We start from the raw sequence: 20,649 nt of genomic DNA on the forward strand, positions 1-20,649 counted from the left end.
GAGGTGAGGCAAACCCCAGACCACAGGCAGAGGTGCATGCCCAAGGTTCACTTGTGCTGGGTGGCCCTGCAACTGGAGTCCCAAAAAAGCTCATGAAAAGGGGATATAGGGTGGTTGCAGCAACACCATCATCTTATTATTTAACACAGCCTCCTCCACTTTGGAGGATATTCATCACCTCCCCACATTCCAACAGCTTCACATCAGCCACCTCAGTGTGATAGGGGTTCTCCACACTGCCCTACAGCCAGCCTAGCCAGGAGCCTGTCCTGCCCACTGAGGGCTTCTGTGCAGGGGCGGCAGCTCCCGATCTCCCCACTCTCCTCCCTTCTCGCTGCCCTGTTCTCTTCCCCACAAGCACCTTGCCCTCCCGCCAGCCTGGCACTCACCTCTGCGTGTGTCAGGCTCTACAGTGGAATCAGCAGTGCCCTGAGGAACAGAAACATAGGACTGCGTCAATTTTCATGCATGAAACAGGGATGCAGCATCCCTGTGACATTTTCCCACCCACCTCCTGGCTTCTCTTGCTCCCCAAGAGACCATCCTGGGAGGAGAAGCTGTCATGGCTAGGTGCAGCTGGCAGAACCACTCTGTCCTGAGCACATTATCCTGGGCAAAATACAGTTCCAGGCTATGCCAGGGGGGCTGCCACAGAGAGGCCATGCCAGCACACTGTGCAGGTGAGACCCAAGGCATGCTGAGGACAGCTGATACTTTGACCTGCCTCAAGAGTGCTACCTACTAGAAGGGTGCTTGGTGCTAGAAGCTCTTTCTCAGCACCCCCTCCTGGCAAACTTATGGCTGCCAAAGGAAATGCTGGAGCGCAACCTGAGTCTCTGCTCCAAGGAGCTTTCCACAATGGATGAACAAAACTGGCAGCTGAGCAACCTAAATTCCAGACTAGCTCTGCTTCACATTTGGAAGCTTTGGCTCAAGTTTCTGCTCTGTCTTGAGATTTCTCACATGCACATGGGCAAGTCACTTCATGTCTATGAAGCAGCAACAATGGCAGTGCTATGCCCTCTCTCAGAGGGGCTGAAAGTACGTTCTGAGGGGTGAGCTTCTATAGCAAGAGGGAACAGAGATGCTCAGGAGAGATATGGCTGAACCTCTACTGACAGCAGGGATCAAGAAGCACACATTTTTCAAGTGCGACTCACAATAAAGAAACCCAGTCCTAGGAGAGGCTGGCAGAAAATCAGTCCCCAGGCTGCTTGCATCAGACAGGGTTAATTCACACAAGCCAGTGCAAGAGACTCCTGCCCCAACTGCTCCATTGATGTTTCTGCTGCACCCACACCAGCATAGGGAGACCTGCCTGTGAGCTGGGCTTGAGCACAACACTAGGCTCAATGAGAGGAGCACATCCCAGCAGATTGCAGCAGTTCCCCTTATCCTGCTACTCCATCAGCCCTACAGCCAGGCCAGGCTGACAGCAGGGATTGAGTGCCCACAAAGCCAGTGAAAGCAGGGCAAACTTGAATTTGCAGCACAGACTAGAATTTCAAAGCAAAATTCTTCTTGGTGTCCTTTTATAGTGGGCTAGATCCTTTCTGTAATTCACCCTTTTGCTCTTTAGGACCGAATCCATCGTGGATAATCTCTCCTGTCTAGACCTTCAAACCCCGTGATATGCAGTGTAGAACTGGCTCCAGTCATGTCTAACTCACACACCTGCCTGGTTGAATAGTAAAAGAGGGTAAGCAGGCACAGAATCATAGAATAGTTTGGGTTGAAAGGAACTTTTGGGACCATCTAATTCCATATCCCCACCATGAGCAGGGATACCTCCCACTACTCCAGGTTGCTCAAAGCTGCATCCAATTTGGTCTTGAAAACTTCCAGGGACGGGGCATCCACTGCTTCTCTGTGCAACCTGTTCTAGCATCTCACCATCCTCAGAGTAATGAATTTCTTCCCAACATCTAACCTAGATCTACCCTCTTTCAGTTTATTTTTATGACACTCCTCTTCCTGCCCATCAAGCTACCATGGATGCACCCAGGGGTAGCAAGACAAACCTTACTCACCTGCATGGCAGGAGAAATTTCACCTGGAAAGGGAAAGAGTGCATGGTAAGCAGAGACAAGGCAGATAGGTGTCTTCCTCAAACCCTGGCTGCCCTAACTTCACCCCACCTCTATGATCCTGCCATTCAGTCCCTCACGCTCCTCCGTATGGCCTTGTTCCCAAAGCCAACACACCTGGACTTCTGGCACTGTGCAGAATCCAGGAGCTTGTGCTCCAGCAAGTACTGGCACAAGCAGTTGGCTACACTGCCTTTGATCTGGGCTGGACAAAAGTCCAGGGACTGACTGGAGTGCCAGGCTTGCCATGCAGACCTGAGGTCCTAGTGGAGGTTGCAGGAGCCTGAAACACACAACCTTCTCTCCAAAGGCTTGAAGACACAGTGCCTTATGCCTCAGGAATGCTACAGTCATACAGATATAGAAAGCCTTTATCAGCCAGAAGTTCATCCATGGTCTATGACAGGACCTGAGAATTTTTCAACCCTTGCTAAGAGCCCAAATGGAGCTGCTTTAAGCAGTAGACCCCACACTACCCTGTCTTGCTGAGGTGCCAGGGTAGGGGAATGCCTCCAGGATGCTCCCACGCAGGCTGTGCTGCAGTTGCTGTCTCCTTGCTGTCCAATCCAAAGTCCAATTGCTGTTTTCCCCTTGCTCTTCCAAGCTGAGAGGCAGCTCTTCTGCCTCTGCCTTCCTCATTGACAGTCGGATATCAGAGCTAGAGTAGGTGTAGCCATGTCCTGCTGGGCAAATCTCCTTGAAGGCCTCTGTGAAGGAAAATCAAATCAAAACTTTAGAGGACAGAGGTTAGAAGGAAGAGACTATTGCAGGGATAACCTGGCTTACCACACCCAGACATGATAGTGGGACAGTGGAATAAAGGAGTGAAAATGTACAGGCATGCATATTGCCAGTTTCCCCTATCCTATCATTTTCTGGAATTTTTAAGGGTTAAATCCTTACAGAAACACATCTGGGCTACAGTGGGTGGATACTTAAAGCAGAAGGAATGTGCACACAGAGCAGGGTGGGTTTCTAACAGCCATTCCCAGACCCCAAAAACCTTTCCCATGGTGAGTACTGCTAAGAAGAGACCATGCCACAGGAAGGTCCAAGCTGAGCAAGGGAGAAGACAAAAGTGAACCTGGGGTACCTCTAGGCTGAGTGCTTTGCACATGACTCAAGATACTCTGCACAAACCACGTGAAGATTTTTCTGATCCCTGAGGATTTTGGTGCTTTACCCTCCACCTGACCCCATGCTAAGATTTACCAAACTCATCCTCACCTGGCATTCTTCCAACTAGGAGATGTATGAGAGAAAAGGGCTGTTGAATAATGCCAGGCACAGACATGGCTGTGCTCTCCCTCTGGTACAGAGGGGTTTCCCATCAGGTATTACTGTATCTTCCCAGTATTATCAGGTCTGCGTCCCAGGCTGCTGTGCCCATCTCACAGGACAGCATTTGTGCTGCTCAGCTCTGGGTCCTGCAGCTGTCTGTGTTCAGGCAAACCCAGATACCAGTCTAACCAGAGGAGGCAAAGCCAATGCAGGTAGGTCTCACCTGAGCCGGGCATGGGGCACTCCTCGCAGTTCTCCCCCCAGCCCTTGCCGACACGGCTGCAGCAGCAGATCTGCTGGGTGATGCGGTGAGAGAGGGGAAAGGTGCACACGCCTCCGGCTGCTGAGCGGTAACACAGCCCCTGCTCCATCGACACTGCTTTGTCCGCTGAAACACAACAGCAGTGTCAGGGACAGAGGTTAAGCTCTGTGCTCTCCAAAGAAAGATGGGGGGCACGCACCTCTTCCTCCCGGCCCTTCCTCTGCCTGTGACTCCCAGCCTGCCCGAGGGCTGACCTGTCTTCTCTCCAGAACACTCCCTGGCCATCAGCCATCAGGTCTTTTCCCCAGGAGTGTCAGCCCCAAGCAAATACAGCTCCTGTGGGAGTTCTCTCATCCCAGGAGGCTGTGTCCTCTGCTGCCACACCACAGGCACATTCCCTCCAGCTGCTGTGGGGACCATGTGAAATCCATGGAGAAGGCTAATGCAAGATTGGCACCCATTCTGCACACAAGTGCAGAACAGCACAACTCGCAGGAGATGTGAAACACACTGCAGCATCCACTCAGCCATGTTTTCCCACTCAAGTCCCTTCCCAAATCGGTGAGTTCCCTGGAGCACTTACAGATGCAATGGCTACGGGATGGGTCTAGCATGGTCCCAGGCTTGCAGGTGCAACGAAAGCTGCCACGGGTGTTCACACACTCGGCATCTTTGCACAGGCCCTGCATCAAGCATTCATTGATATCTGTGGAGAGGAAAGAGCTTTGTGAGATGTGAGGAAGCTCAGGGTGAACTAAACCCCCTCCCTATGCTCTCATTCAGGTGCTGCAGACCAAGGGGGTCTCAACTGGGCTGGTGTCTAAGGCAGCCTCTGCACCAAGTAGCATGGTGGGAACCCCTGTGGTGACAGTAGTCCAACATCTGCAGTGCAGAGCTTGCTCACTGCAGCTGCAGGGATAGCTTGTAGATGACTGCTCTGCTTCGCGGTCCTTGTGGAAAACACATGTGGCCCCTACGGTGAGCCACCCTGTTAGGATCACTCTTACAGCCACCATGGCTGTTGTTTGCAAGCCAGGAATGATGAGCCCTGTTCTTTCTCCTAATTTCTGGTCCTGCTTGTATGGAGCCATCATCCATGGAGGATCCTTGTTAAGAAACTCGGTGCCAACATGCAGGGAGAGCAGTGACTGATCACATTCAGAGAGAGAAGGATGTTGGCCAGGCTGTGGCTCACTGCATCTTCTTCTAGGAATAGGTTGAGCAAGTAGGAAGTCGCCAAGCTCAAAACCTGCCTCAAGCTCTGCCACTGACCCTGACTCAGCACACATCAGACACAGCCTTTGGGAAGGAAGGTAGGTTTATCCCAGGGAAACACCACTGGGCTCACTCATTTGGCCTGCAGTAAAGACATCCTTCAGCACAGTGTAGGAATGTATGAGCTAAGCCAGAGAAGACAGAGATTGGCAAAAGGTGCGTAAACGGGAGCTGAGGGCAGTTCTCAGGCAGAGAGTGAGGAGGAAGCCCTCTTCATGGACTGATATAGTATTAAGTCTTCACTGAAGAGCTTAGCCCAGGAAAGTAAAATGCTAATGAGCCATGCTGTGTCAGGAAGCACAAGCAGTGCAGGAAGAGTTGAATGAGAGCAGAGAGTGGCAGGAGTGGGATCAACCTCAGCACCATTCTGGGACAAACCACAGGAACACATACTACAAGCTAAGAGGTTGGAGTAGGCAATGGGAGGGAGTTGGGCACACTAACTGCTCCCAGGACAGCTGTGAGCTGTCAAGACATGATGCTAGGCAGCATCATGCCAAACATTTTCCAAAGACACAGGGCAGTCCCAATGGCAGTGTACAAGGCCCCGGTGACCTCAGGTGCCTTGAGAGCACACGGCAGTGCTCTAAAGACTGTCTGAAGATGGAAGGGGTGGAAGATTCAGGAACAGCTTTCCCAGCACTACCTTATTCCTCAGAGTCAAAGCATCACTGCTTGGTGGAAGGCAGATGTCTCACAGCCAGCAACGACAGCTAAAGTTCAGACTTACTGACCTGAGAGGTCCTCCCCAGTCCTGTGCTCTTAAACTACCTCATTCATCCCACCAGCAGCCCTATACACATTTGAGACATACAAGGGCCATGAAGACCAGGCCAGAAGCTAAGTCACTTAGAAATACCAACACTACAGGAATCTGCAGCAGGCCAGGGAGGAGGAGGATTTGGCTGCACAATGAAGTGATTTCCTGCTCTGTACCAAGCACAGGATGGGGTTCCTGAGAACAACCAGTGGCCAGATCCCAAATAAGCTGGGGACTCCACTCAGAGAAGACACTAGGGCTCTCCACAGAAGCCTCACAGCTCATCCCTGTCACTCCCCGGAACGGTCAGAGTGTTATGTTATTCTGACACACCAACTGGACAAAGCGTTTGTCTCCATATAAGCAAAGGGATTGAAGGGATCGGAGTAATGAGAGCACAAAACAAACAAGCACCAAGGGCTAGGCTTTATAGGCTTAATTCAAAACAGGTCCACATCCCAGCCTTAGTCCAACCCCAGTTATTCTGCTGTCAGCAAAGAACCCACCCACAGTGGAAGTCCCCACTGGGAACAGAAGCAGGCAGGTGTGCTCAGAGCTATGCACTCCTACCCCCTGCAGCATGCCAGGGCCAGAGCTAGCCCACAAGAAGAGGCCTCAAGGACCCCAAACTGAGATCTGTACACTCTTTCAGCTGCTTTTTCCCACCCTGCATAAGCCTGCCGATATTCCTCAGAAACAGTCACACTGAGTCAGGCAGCCTGTGGTGGAAAGGTTCAGGCTAGTTTACCCTGGTACTTGGTGAGCAGAAAGGACCCCAGCCAGCAACAGACACCAAATATATATATGGACTACAAAGATGTACGGGCATATGGGACACCAAGGTGCCAGTGTGTGGGTCCACGTCATCCCTTCCAGTTCCATCCTTCCTGCTGGTTCCAGCAGCACTGAGAGGTTCCCTGGCTGGGTCTGCTAGGCACTCTTGAATCACATTCCTTGCAGCTTTGTTCCTTTGTTCCAATGGGATGCAGCAATGAAAGGAAAGAAGATCCTGCAGATGAACCATTTGTTCCTCTGCTGGAAGGCACCAGAGACAACCCTTTTTGTTCATACTGAACAGAAGAAAGTGGGCTTCTTCCAGGGCCATCCTCCAGTCAACAGTACTTTGAAAACAAACTTTGACAACCACTACCTGCAAAGCCATGTAGTCTCCCCTCCTACCTGGGCTGGCAAAAGGCGGCCCTATGTAGCCTCTCCTACATCTATCAGCCCAGCTGCTCCCTCTGGGCCTTGAAGTGAGGTACTGGGCTTCCTGGCAGACATCCCACTGCAACAGCAGAAATGGGAAAAATCCTGGAGGCAGTAGTGTCTGCAGAACAGTACTTATCCAGCCCAGCTTATGAAGGAGCACACAGAGGCACAAATTCCTGGTTCATGCTTTTTCCTGTGGAAAAACATCTTCCTAGCCAAATCTACACTGCCATCTCCCTCTGCTCCTCTGAGCTTCTCCCTGCTCCAGAAGGGACACAGACCCAGAGCATGCACTTCAGGTCTCTGCTCGCTGACATGAGCCCCTGCAGCTGCTCTGCTCCTCCAATTCCTATTTGATGTCTCCTAGCAGCTCCTCATAACACATGTAGCACTGTCTGTGGCCACATAAGGGATGACATCTGAGCACCAAGGAGAACAGACGTTGTTGTGTTGTTGAAAGTTCTCCCCTAGGACAATGTGGGGAGGTTGAATCATTAATTAAGTAAGCATGGTGGAAAGTCCCAACTAAAAGAGATGAGTCATTGGATTGCCAGCCCTGGGTTTGCATGGCCAGGGACCTGGCTCCCTGCTGCATCTGCAAGATGACACCTCTCAGTTTATCATGAATCACAAGAAGGGAACCACAAAATTATTCTTCAGCCAGAGCACGGAAAAACACAGGCAGCGTGGATCCAAGAGATGCCAAATAAACATGAACCAGAGAGCAAAGCGGAGAGATGGTACCTTCCTCATACAGAACTAAGGTACCATGGAAGTGAGAAATGGATCAATCCTGGCAGCATGGGGCAGTCGGGGCAGTCAGGGCAGCCTTGCAGCATGGACTAGTGACACACTCAGAATAGAAAGAATAGCTTTTATGGCACTGTCCCACTTGTAAATGAACAACTGGACAAGACTTTCACAAATGCTTTTAGGCAAGAGAATTTCTTTTGCTTCAGATGACAGGAGAAGTGTTTTTACACTCATACTTAGCAGGCCCCAACACAAGTCCTTACTGGGTAGTAGGACTTAACAGGAGAGTTTTCTTGTGCTGGTGCAGCTATGTGCTGACTGTGCTTAGCTGAGTCACGTAGTCCAATGATACCTGATTTTCTTTCACTCCTGATGAAAGGGCAGAGATTTTTACAAGCCATGTTCTTTGCAGATCTGTATCAGGGAGTTAGATAATCACATTTTACTTCTGTAGATAATTACAACTCTGACAAGGGATGTGGGAAGGAGAGAGAGATGAAAGCAGCATCCTTACCTTGGCAGTGGCTCCGGTTCAGCCTCTTGTATCCCTGGGGACACTCCACCTGCCCATTCTCAATCACAGGGCGTGCTGGGAAGAAAAGCAAACAGTGTGGGACACTGGCAGTAGAGCCAGCCACCAGCACCTTCCCTTCTCTCTGCCCTCCTTGCATAGGGGAAAAAGTCCCTAGGTCTGCTTCTGATGACTCCCAGGGCAGAGGGAAAGGTGGGAGCAGCCACATTTCTCATGCAGAGTCTTATACTGCTTGACATGTGCCAACCTGTTAACCCAGAGGTGCTGCCTGTGCTTCATATCCATCACTGTGTCACTTCCACTACTTCTAGGTCAGCCTGGACAGCCAAGTAGCACATGGTGAAGGGGATCAGAGTGAAAGGAATAGCTGAGGTCATTGAGAAGTTGCTGAAATAATAGTTCAGGGCCTGTTTATTATATTTCCCCCTTTTTCTGCTGCACGTGATTTCCTGCCCCGATCCCTCTTGTCAAAGAAAAATTCAAATTGCTGCTTAAAATAGTTTTGTGGGTTTCAAAATGGTCTATAACACACACAATTAAATCTCTCCAAGTTTTTTAAAGGCAAGTAAAATGTGGTCCATAAATTCCAATGAAGTAAAATTTAGGCACTGTATTTTGGAGCAAGGAAAAGGGAATCCAGGAGTGGATGAGTTGGGAAGTAATTAAGCATGGGGTGGGGTAGGAAGAAGGGTGCTTTGCCTAAGGTTGGGATTTTCCCAGGGTGGGGTTTCCTCTTAATTTTCTGGATCTTACGCTTGGGAACAAGACGTGCATGCAACTGCTAAGTGACTGTCCATCTGTATTCCCACCACTCTTAATTCCTCCTGCCCGGCATCAGTAGCTCACTTCCCGGTGTCGTACGTGGAAAGACCTTCATGGCAATAGTCATACTGAGGGTCTGGCAGATTCCTAATGCACTGCAGCTTTCAAGAACCAGGGGCAAATTGAGACCATCCTTACAGCAGGAGATGGTTGCTAAGAGCCTGCAAAGTTCAAGTTCACAAACAACACTCTGGGGGCAGAGAACAGGCATGTCCATAACTCTTTGTCCTGGACACTTGAACTTTATAAAGCAATTTAAAGCCACTCTAGGACAGTTCTTGAAAGGCAAAAGTTAGGGACAAGCCTCCTAGGATAAAGGCATTTAGGAATAAAAGACAGAAGAACAAGCCATTACCAGCCTGTACCAGGAAGAAGAATAGAAAGCCTGAGTTCCTCAGGTATATTAAACGAAGCTACAAGCTTTCTCCGTATGCAGATTGATCCTCAGCGGCTGAATGAATGACAAAGATCAAAAAAAATCTATTTATCCCCTTTAACAGTTCAGTCATGAACTGTAGGTTAACAAATATCTGGATGTTAGGGACAAAGGAGCAACTGGTGATACTGGGAATCACTGGGCACATTTCCAGTCTTATGGGAAGGTAAAAACAACCTCTGGCTTATGGGCTCCAAGCTCAGCGCCCTGGTGGGATTCCAGGTACTCCCACACCACAGCCTGTGGGCTCAGGGCTGCCGACAGGCATTAACTGTGCTTGGAAGCATCTGCCAACCTCAGCACAATGTGATAACAGATGCTCAAATGAAGCAGCATTGTTATGTGTGAGCTCTCTGAGAGCAAGCCAAGCATGCTGGAGATCAAACAGTGATGACGTGTCAGAGCCATGCTCCTCCTCTGAAAAGCCTTTGTGGAGAAACAGATACTGCAGCATCCCTCCACCAGATGCTGCCAGGAAGAGAGCAAGGCAGAAAATGCCAGTGGTGGGTGAGTGAGTGTGCAGGTCTGTGCCACCTCAGCACTCATATGACTCCAGTTTGCAGAAACCTGCAACTTACCACTTCAGCAAATCACCTGTGAAGCTATGGACAAATGCCTTAACTTTGCAAAGAAATCCACGTTCCCTGCAAAGAATAACTGGAATGTAATGTGAGCAGATCTCTGTGTACCAAGGGGAACTAAGACATTTCTCAAGTAGTGGATGGAGGCTGCTCTCTTTCTGCCAGGACCTGTCCACAAGGGAAGACAGGGTGTGCCTGCAGGAGGATGTAAGCTATTAACTCTCAGCTCTCTACTTGGTCTCTTGAGTAGAGGACCATTTCCTTTCACAAGTTCTGATGTTGCTGAACTACAGCAGAGATGGCTAAAACTGCCTGAAAAAACAGCCTAGGACACCTGAGTTTCCTGCAAAGGGGATCAGCATCCAACTGTCTCTCATGAAACTGGCAGGAGTGACAGACTGACTTAGGAGGCTATTCCTCTGGAATCCAGCAAAGGGAAAAAGCTGATCTGATGATCAGAGAAGGTAGGAATCTGTCAACATTCAGAGATGGGGGTCCCAGCCTTCTGGGAGGGACTCCTATCTGCCTGTCTACACTCTCTCCAGGAAGGGCTCTCCCAGAGCCTGAGACTAGGGATGGAGCAGCTGAGATGCATCTGTCAGGCAGAGGGACTTTAGGCTTGCTGAGGGCAGGGAATCCTGGTTTCTGATTGAAGGTCATTGACTGGTGACTGAAGGTGATTTCAGAGCCTTGCCTCCAGGGTACTTCAGCCCTGTGGGTGCTCACCAGGTACTTGCACATTAGGACTCCTTCTCCATTCTCCTCGTTGCTCCCTCCAGCTCTCCTACCATCCATTGATACTTTCTGCAAGCTCTGCAGGCACTGGGCATCCCTATCAGAGCCAGGCTTGCACAAAGGAACATGCATGCAACAAGCTCACAAACTCAGGAAGGAGGTGAGCATGAAGCATCTACAGCCCAGGACTCGCACCAGTACCTTTGTTCCCAGCTAGGAAAATACTTAAGCAGAGCATAATAGGAAGGGAAACAAATGCACGGAAATTGAGCAGAGGGATTTTGTAGCCTAGCCAGATGACCTTTAAGTAGCTAGGCTAGTTTTGCATCACTTCCCAGGAGAAAAGGTTTTACCCAAGGGCCTGGGCTCCCCAAACACTGTATGAAGAAGCTCAGATTGATGGTGCTGTGGAAAACGTCTACTAGTGGTGGTAACCACGAGGGCGTGAAGTGAGGCGATGTTTGTAGGATGAGATAATACACTGCATTAGTCCAGCCAATATCACTCTCTGGAAGAGGCAAACCTGCGGTCAGATGAGAAGTGAGGAAATGCCCAGCTGCTGAAAGCTAGCCCATTTTTTTTGACTATTTCCATCTATCATACTAAAGGCATTTGTGATACAAAATAAACCCTCTAGTTCTACTTGTGGTCAGTAAGTATCTTCACAGTGAAAAAGATGCTTGAAGGAAAAAAGATTCTGGTAATTCCTATTTGCCATTGGATGTTTCAACAGAGAGATCCTCATTCTGCTTCCATGGTGGCTTCCAGCTGGGACGAGATACATCTATATTTAAATCTCCCACTTTTGCAAAAATGTGTTGCTGTATGCTGATACCACAATGCTACACATGAATGATGAGCAAAACAAGTCCTGAAAATTCTGTGCTTTACCAGGTTAAGCATTGCTCTCTGTGGTACTGGCACAAATTGAAACCAAAGTTTCAATTTCTTTTGCCACCTCCAGCCCTTCTTTGCTGTCCTGGACAGACTCCCTAAGGTACATGGTAACAGTGGCAAACCTAGCCCCCTCCATAGCCTCTTTCCCATATTTCCAGGGCTTTTTTCCTGTATCCTCCCCAGTCTGTTCACAGGAGCAGACTAAGGGGTTGATTTTCAAGGGGCTTCCTGTGGCTGTTCCCATGCCTGCAGGCACAGTGCAGGGGAGTTTGCAGCTTGCAGAGCCACTCAGTATTTCTGATGATGACGTGGTTGAGCTGCCACCCCTCTCACAGTGGGAGGTCCGTTTGGGGTGTGCTGTGGATGCCAAGCCAGACATTACAAGATCCAACTTTCCAGTGAAATTCAAACTTTTCTCTAGGACAAAAAACTTGAAAAAACACAGTGAGTGGGAATAAAAACAAGACAATAGCCTTCAAAGACTTGTTTCTTAATGCAGTTAAAATCCATAGGCAGGAAGAGAGAAAGCAGTGCAGGAAGATCTGCACTGAGCAAAACCAGTAGGTGCACAGCCCAGCCTATGCTCAGGCTGATTGTAGCTGGAAATAAGGGGCAGAGGGCACTGAAAAATCAGGACCTGGAAGATGCAGGTTTACTCCTGCACGCAGAAAGTCTCCCAAACTTGAACAGAAAGTTGAGACTTGTAGCTTTTGGGCAGTACTGGAGACAGTGTTCATCACTGGTTCGGGCTTCTCTTGGAGTGCTGCTGGTTGCCAAGGTGTGTGTTCTCACAGTCAGGGAGGAGGAGGAAGAGCAGGGCTGTGAACCCCTCTGGTCAGAACTCTCTGCTACTAGTTTCCTTTATCCACATGTGTCTGAGAAGGGCCAGGCCTTCAGGGGAACCAGTGTCCAAATCCACACTTGCCACGGGGTCTGTGTCAAACTGCAGCTCTCGTCCTGATGGGTTTAGTTTCCATGGACTATCTCTTATCCTTGTTCCAACACGTTCTTCTCCACAGACCACTGCATATCCCAAAATAATGCATGGTCTGGCAGGTAAGCGGAAATAGCTCTGCCCAAAGTATGCCTGCTACTAGCCCCACATCCTGAGCTTGCCACAGGACAGGACTTTGCTTCAGTGCAGGTTTCTCACCAGCACTGCCTAAACACCCTGCTGGTCGCTGAGCTTCCTTCCAGCCACATCCAAGTGACTCTACTTCAGCTGCTTCCTCAGCCTCCAATTCCCTTTTCCTACTATCACTCTTCTTCAAGTTTTACCTTCCAGCTCCCATCTCCTCCTATTGTTCTGTTCTAGCCTTTCAGTATGTGCTCCACTGCTTGCTCCAAGAACTAAGCAGGCAGGAGGGTCTGGATGTCTCCATCTGATTTATTCTATCTTGCAACACAACACATTTCATCCAGCCAGCTCTAACCACAGCTGAAGGACTGCAGCCACATGACAGCATGCAGGTGTCCTGCCACCCTCCGGGGCTTTGCCTCTGGCTCATCTCTTTCTTTCACGGGTCAGGTGACAGCCTTTGCTCCAACAGCTCATGGAGCAAGCTCTCAGCTCTCCCCCTTCTCCCAGGGCTGCCTCTGACATATCGTGGGGTTCCAATCTTCAGCTGTCACTTGCATGAGCAACAGCAACTCCTAGAAACTTCTACTATAGCCTGATTGAGCATCCACCTCTGTGCCCACTTCTCTGCAGAGACTGAACAGCGTACACCCTCCCCAGCAGCAAACCACACAGCCTGAGCAGGACCTAAGGAAATCTCTGAGACTAAAGTAACACTCACTACAGAGATCCCAGGCCAGGTCAACCCTTAATTTTGAACTCAGCTTTTAACATGGTCTCATTAGGATGCAACGAAGCATTTGAGTGCCTTGGCTTTTCTGATGCTGAGCAAAACACAAAAAATAGTGAGGATTGGTCATGGTAAGTTTGCTCAGACAGATGCCTGCCTCCTATTCTTCTTCTTCTTCTCTGATATCTTTCCACACACAAACACGTACCAAACATGAAAGCTGCAGACGATGGAGACATCCGGACGTATCCAGACTCTACTAACAATCAGTGTCTCGGGCAGACAGTCAATCCAAACAAGTTTCCCATTTGTCTAGCTCTTGCCTGGCTGCACTTTTGTACATTTGTAAGTGTTTACACTGAACTAGCTTCTGCCATTTCTGTCTCTAGTTGCTGTAATTAAATTCCCAGTGCTGTCAAGTCTGTTCTGGTGCATGCCTCCCTGGGACAGACAAGAGCAAGGAGTTCTCTCTGAAGATCACAGTGCTAAGAAAGCTGGAAATATCCTCCGGACATGTTATCTCTGTGCACGAGACACTGAACTGCAGCCCAGTGACTCTGAGTGAGCACAACACAGGCCAGCAAGACCAGAAGACAGAAGGAATGCGAGCATCGGATGTAGCCTACAGGCAGGAAGTACGTGGAGTGATGCCTTCATGCTGGCATGGAACTGGAAGCCCCAGCAGACAAGGCACAAGGCAGTGAGAGGTCACAGTGCTCAGTGGCTCCGCTAGACAAGTAAGATCATTGAGAAAGGACTGTTTCTCTGACTCCGCTCTAGGGCCAGATATCTTGTGTGTGAAGACAGCATGCCAAAGAAAGGCATGCCATCCAGCTGGGCTCTCTTAGGCTGCCTCCATCAAGTGTCTGCCTTACAGCTCCCTGCACCTGTGTGGTCTCCTGCATGTGGGGCTGGTTATGGGGCAGTCAATCAGAGGTAGCCAAAGGAGGAAGATACTTGCACATGATTAAAACAGGTTGAAAACAGCCCCTTTAACTAGCCTGAATTCCTGCCAAAATCAACAAGAGCCATTAGGCCTCCAATGAGGAACTTTTATCACCCAAAGCCAGAGGGACTGAAAATGGGATTTTTTTGTGGCACAGGAATACAGAAGACCCACAGGGATACATTTTTCATATATCCATGAAATTAATCTGAAAAAAAAGCCAGGCAAGCATCTGTCCATTCAATGAAGCAGTGGCAACTTGCCTTGAGTTTCAACTGCCGCTGGGACACAAGGCATGTGTTGAGCTGTGAAAGTGGGCCCTGCTGGCAGCTAGGAGCCATTTCTTAAGTGCATTTGCTGTACTGGCTGGCTGATTGCAAGGAGGACATGGGGGTATTTTGTGCCTGTTTTCACATTTTAGAAGCCCATGATTAGACACATTTTGAAGCTCCAAGTCCAGCAGAGCAAATCACTGCTGCAGCTCTGGCTGCTGAGTAATATCTTGCATCCTGGCATGGCAAAGGAGGAAGGAGGTGCAGAGTTTTTGCAGCCACCTGCAGCCTAACTGAAGTATTAAGTGGCCCTCTGCTTTCTAATGGTGGGATCATAGGGAGGGTGAGAAACAGGGACACTGCTGTGGGATGGGGAAGAGAAAGCCATGAGTGGGGGTGTGAAGTTCTGGGACAAAGAAAAGCCTGTGTGGGGCATTTCCTTGTCTGTGCTGAACCTGCAAACCCTGTGGTCACCCCCAAAACACGTGCCCAGGGCTCCTTTAGGGCTGGCACATGGGCAAGGGTAGGCAAGCAACAGCATGGCCAAGGCCACAGCAGAGCCATGTAGCGCAGGAAGATGACACCAATCAGAGCTCCCCAGATCGGGACTGGGTTCCAGGATGCTGACAACCTCGTCTGTGATTGCAAGGAATTTGGCTCCAGCCAGCTCTCCCCTGGCTGAGGAGGAACTGAATTGAGGGAGGATAATGAGACACAAATTCAGCTCTTGGGAATGTGTATGTGAGCGGGACAACCTCTGGGCAAAGCTAGAAATTGCCAATGCCACACTTGCTTGCACAAAACTTAACACCTTGGATACCTACACTCTACTCAGGAGTGTACTACTCCCGAACCATAGGGTTTGTTTTCTTTAGTCCTTTGCTCCAGTGAATGGATGTGATTAGGCAGCCAGGCAGCAATTAAAGAGGGCAGGCAGGCAGGCAGGGGAGAGGTGAGCAGCTCCCTGCCCATGTTGCACTGGCCAAGTGCACCTTGTCCTGCACCAGACCTGGTCAGCCCTGGATGCCAGAGCCACTCTGCTCACAGGGCTGCCTCCCCTCCATCCAGGAGTCCTTTTACACAGCCTTTCTCCCACAACATGGGATAGGGCCACAGTGCAAGAGACTGCGCTAGTCATGAAGCACTCTGAGCAGAGCAGCTGAGGAATCCCCGTCTCCTGCTGGATCAGTCCGTCCGGCTCCCAAGTGCAGCAGAAACAGAGCTGGACGCCTATGCCCCTGGAACGGACCCCGGGTGCACTCCTGCCAATTGTTTGATGTAGTGTTATTTCCAGAGCCCCTGCCAAGCCCGTGTTGGGCCCAGAGCAAGCCCGTAACTCTATAGGGCCAAGTCTGCAACCTCCTCCTCCAACCTTGAACTGCACCTCCTAAAATCACGGCTGCTTTTTTCCCATTTCTTCCTCTGAGCGGGGCTAGCACGGTGGGAACCATCAGCCACAGTGGGGTTTGGCAGGGGTGGGCCAAGGAGAGCCGTGCAGGTGGGACCCACAGCTCTGCTCCCTGCCTCTGCTGCATGAGGCAGCAGGACCATTTTTGGTCATTGAGGATGTGGGCCATCTCTCATGCTGTCCCGGCCAGCAACAGTACTCACCTGGCCGGGGGGGACAGGCCAGGCACTGGTCTGCACCCCAAAAGAGCCCCACGCTGCCACAGCAGTCCTCCAGCTTGGTCAGCCCCGGAAGGGGGTTGGTGCACTGTGGAGAGAGGAGCAGATCAGGCTTCTGTGGGATGCAGAGGAAACGTGCCTGTCCACTGCAGCCAGCTGGTGCAGTAGCAGCAGAGCCAGCATGAGGGACAACTGTCTGGGGTCAGAGGCTGGCACTGCCCTCTCAGTACAGCTCCCCACAGTGGGACCAAGGATGCGGATTAAGACAGTAAAAAGTTGTGCTGACAGAAACTCCTCTGACTGCACCCATCAGAGGGGAAGGGGACACCAAACAGCAGAGATGAACTAGAGATGCTATCACCCAGGGGATCAGCCCCGTGCCTGGCTGATTAGCCAGTGAAATGGGTGCACCACTTAAGCCTGGCGCAGAGCTCGCTGTCAAGCACTTTCCTCTGCTGAATGAGTCTCTCTTTTCCCCGCCCTCGGCAAGGCCCTCTGGATTACAGGCTTCCCCATTAGAGTGGAGCCGCTGGGCCCACAAGCTGGAGCTGGCTCCCCTCCAGCCACACGTGGCCGCCTGCCCAGCACTCGCATACCGATCGGCTGGGCTGCGGCTGAGAGGGGAGAGGCAAGCGTTCCCCGCGGAACTCTTCACCCTCTCCCAGGCACAGCATCACCTCAGCTGGGTGCGGTGTGAGCTCAGCAAGAGTACCCCCTGTCGCCCCCAGAGGATCTCCCACAGCCTCTCTGGGCACCTACGAGCATCTTTGTGCATCATCATCTGCTCCCGTCGTCACAGAGCTGCCGTTTCCCCACAGAGAGCAGGGCTTTTCCAGCCTCAGGGTCTGATATAATTTATTTCTGCACTAGAAAATGGCTTAAGAACACATCCTGCTAGAAAGTACTTGGATGGGAGTGACTGAAAGATGAGGTGAGAACTGAGAGCAGCCCCCCAGAAAAGGCTGGGGAGCAGTGGGGACAGGGCTGAGTCCCCAGCTGCCAGGCTGGGGGGTCTCACTGAGCACGAGCTGCTGTGGGGAAACTCACAGGTGTTCCTGTGGGTGCCAAAAACCTCCAATGCTTTTCCAGTGACGCAAGAGAAACATATGGGGAAAGACAAAATAAGAAATTACGATGATTGTGGGACAGGGGTGAGAAAGTCCCTCACGTGCATTTGCTTCCCAAGCCCCGATCAAGCTGCCCAGAAAGGCGTCGTTCCATGGAAATCAGACTTCCATTTATCGTCTGAGAGGGAAAGGAATTTTCCTATGTTTTATACATTTCCTACAATAATCGCAGAGCATGGCAGTAAATGTTGCTATAAATAGGGCACCCTTTTCAAATGAGACTGTGTGTGAAAGCCATCAAGTCTGGATTGTGCTGCCCCAGGGCACAGCCTGGTCAGGGCAAGACAGTGAAATCTCTCTGTTGGACCAAAGCAAAGTGTTTTTTTCTTCCCAAGTACTAACACATTGCTACCTGTGCCCACAGCACCTGCATGATGCCCATGCTGATGCTGAAAAACTTCACAAAATGAAGACAGTCCCCTTGCCCCATAAGCCAATGCTCCCATACCCCAGAACAACAAACATGTCACTACACACACTCTACCACTTGTCAGGTGACCTCTTACCTGCCCATGGAAAGCTTCCCGGAAGCACCTCCCCAGCAGCCCTGGCGCTCTCTGCTGCTGCTGGCTGCTCTCACTGGCAATGCTGTTGCCATTCCCATGGGCATAGGTGTACCAGGGCATGGTAGCCAGCTGAGGAACCAGGACTGCCTCCACACTGTTCTCCTCCGACACCTCTGCGTCACCCCGCACCCTGGCCACCTGGTGAATCTGCACGGTGGCTTCTGGAGGGTGGTTGATGTGGACATTCACCAGAGAAGGGTTCAGGGAAGCTGGAATATGAGTTTTACACCTCACTTGTGAGAATATGGCAACAATTTGGAACCCATCTTGTCATCAACAAAGTCACAAGGGAGGAGAGGCACATTGAGCCCACCGGGAAATCTAGAGGAACAATGCATCTAAGAGAAAATATTTCTCTGGCCCCAAACCAGGACAAACATACCAAAACCTACAAAAATCCTCAGCCCCCTTCAAAAACTAGAGGGACCTCTTTTCTAACAAACTGGCTTGAAACAGCAAGCATAAGGAGGTAGTGGCCTCCTCAGGCCTGTTACTGAAGATCTGAGGAGCACACAAAGTAGGAGGAAGTCGGGGGGCGGCCTGGAGCCACTGGCCATGCTCACCCAGCTGGTTGGACAAGGGCAGGGTATAGGTGGAGTGCCTCATGGAGCCGCCAGCTTGGGTCTTTGGGGCTCTCCCTCCTTGCTTCTTTTCCAGAGAGGGAGCTGGCAGGTGGCAAAACTTCCCCGTGGAGTTGGAGGGGCACCAGCACTCATCCCGGCCCACACAGCGTCCTCCATTCAGGCAGGGGATCTGGCAGAAGTCTGCAAGGCAAAGAGGGGTCTGCTTAGAGGAGGAACCGAGACAATGCCTCTAGCCAAGGGCAGCTGTGGGACACCAGGCAGCTGGACTTGGCCAGCACTAGCCACATGGTGTCTAAGGACCAGGCCCAGCACTGGGCTGGGGTCAGTACTTGCAGCCTGAAGGCAGGCTCAGGTCCCTGCTGGGAAACACCATCTTCCCCAAGCTCTGCTCACAACTGGAGTCACAGGTTAAAAATGAGCCCTCCCTTGGTCTCTGGGGCCACAGGCAGGCTGGGGCACCCATGCCCTGGGGAGTAGCCCCCCAAGGCCAAGGTGGTGTTACTAACACAGCAGAATCCCTCGGACTGGGTCAGGAACTATGGCAGCGCTGTGTGGCCGAGTCAGCACATTTCCTTCACTTCTGCATTGCCCCCTCCCCACTTGGCAGGGTTTTTACTCCCAGCCCAGAAGGGAACTCAGCAGGATGGGAGAGGCAGAAGGAGAGAACAGGCAGAGAGCCACGTCCTCAGAGCCTGTCTCACAGCCAGCCCTGGCCCTGCCAGCAGTTCAAGTGGGAGAAGTGTGGAGGGGGACGAAAGAATCAAGAGCAATTCATCTGCACAGGCTCAGAAAAAGCATTCACAGATGAAACCAAAATCACGTCCTTTCTGACCTCATCAGATGCTTGGACCAACCCAGAGCATCTCAGCATGAACTACACTCAAGCAAGGCATGGGATTCCCTGACAGACTATCATGACTCATTTCAGTGTGAGATGAGACACTGCTGCTCCACAATCCTGGATGGGCTTGTCAGCTTCATCCCAGGGGATAACACCCATCCTGTTTCAAGTTCATTTGCTCAAACCCAGCACCCAGTTCTGGGGAAGGAGACACATTTTTGGACTGGGAGTTAGGCAGAAACGCCTGTGAACACCATTATCCATCAGTGCCCACAACAGCCAGACTTTGCATTCTCTCAGTGTTAAAAGAATTCTGAGTAATACAGAGGCACTCAGAGGACAAGTCCCAACAGGTTCAGCACATTGCTCCCACCAACTGGCTCCAAGACAATGTGACCAACCCACAGCTGGATATCCCAGTGACTTGATGAGCAATCCCAGCAGCTCTGAAAGGCGAGCAGAGGTTTCAGCAACCCTGTTTATAAGAACAGTTTGCAACCTGCAGCCAGCTCTCCTGGCTGCCACGTGAGTGTAAGGAGAGAACAGGAGGAAATTAGGTGATGAAAGTCAGACCCAAGACTGGATGCCAACTAAAGCAGTGAGCTGGCTCTAAGAAGAAGGGGGTGGCGAGGCTTGGCTGCAGGCCTGACTCAAACATATGCATCCCCTCTACCCGTGGTGGGATGGAAACAGCAGTTGCTTGCTCACAAAAGACAGCAATGAGGCAAAGTCTGTATTCCTCCCCCAGAGATGGAGTGAGCCCCAAGGAACCCAAAAGACATCTTCCAAGGCACTGAGAGAGACCATCTCCTCCCATCCCTATAGCAGCTCAAGCACTTCATCTGTAGAGTCAGGAAAGGCAGGAGGAAGAGAGTGGGGGAAGAGGCTGGGGTCCTTGGGGTGCTCACAGATGCGGAAGCCGGATTTGGGATCGTGGTCATGCCCTCCTTGGCTATAGAGAGTGGTGGTGTCTCCTTTCTCACAGCTGTTGTAGCAGCGCCCACTCCGGCATGTCTGTTTGCAGATGGTGGGCGTGAAGATGATTTTTATCTTCCTAATCTTCTCTGTCAGGTTGGCCCCTATGAAAGAAAAGGGTAGTGCTGAGTGGAAACAACATCTTCAGGCCAGGGGATGGTGATTCACAGCTCAAGCTCCAAAACATTTCCAGAGCAAAGAGAGGTCTATGTCCCTGCCCAGGGCGGTGTTTCTCCTTGCCCCTTGCTCACTCCAGCCTGATCTCTGTTCCAGC

General features: G+C 51.0%; 1 protein-coding gene across 4 annotated transcripts in view; it reads right to left on the reverse strand.

The window, feature by feature from the left end:
- LTBP2 (latent transforming growth factor beta binding protein 2) overlaps positions 1-20,649 on the reverse strand; it is a 69,893-nt gene that overhangs the window by 16,728 nt on the left and 32,516 nt on the right. For 3 of the 4 annotated variants that reach the window (XM_027880771.1, XM_027880769.1, XM_027880772.1), the window contains exons 5-14: positions 20,309-20,479; positions 18,539-18,739; positions 17,916-18,184; positions 16,268-16,370; positions 8,142-8,216; positions 4,214-4,336; positions 3,592-3,756; positions 2,564-2,794; positions 2,022-2,053; positions 390-429 (exon numbers count right to left, since the gene is read on the reverse strand). In XM_027880771.1, coding sequence (XP_027736572.1) covers positions 390-429; positions 2,022-2,053; positions 2,564-2,794; positions 3,592-3,756; positions 4,214-4,336; positions 8,142-8,216; positions 16,268-16,370; positions 17,916-18,184; positions 18,539-18,739; positions 20,309-20,479 — 1,410 coding nt within the window. The remainder of the gene's footprint in view (positions 1-389; positions 430-2,021; positions 2,054-2,563; positions 2,795-3,591; positions 3,757-4,213; positions 4,337-8,141; positions 8,217-16,267; positions 16,371-17,915; positions 18,185-18,538; positions 18,740-20,308; positions 20,480-20,649) is intronic. The other variant, XM_027880770.1, reaches the window with a different exon arrangement.

The sequence above is a fragment of the Empidonax traillii genome, unplaced genomic scaffold, assembly GCF_003031625.1.
Source record: "Empidonax traillii isolate 1590-97213 ecotype Southwest subspecies unplaced genomic scaffold, ASM303162v1 scaffold74:size2480735, whole genome shotgun sequence".
In the NCBI taxonomy this organism is placed as follows: Eukaryota; Metazoa; Chordata; class Aves; order Passeriformes; family Tyrannidae; genus Empidonax; species Empidonax traillii.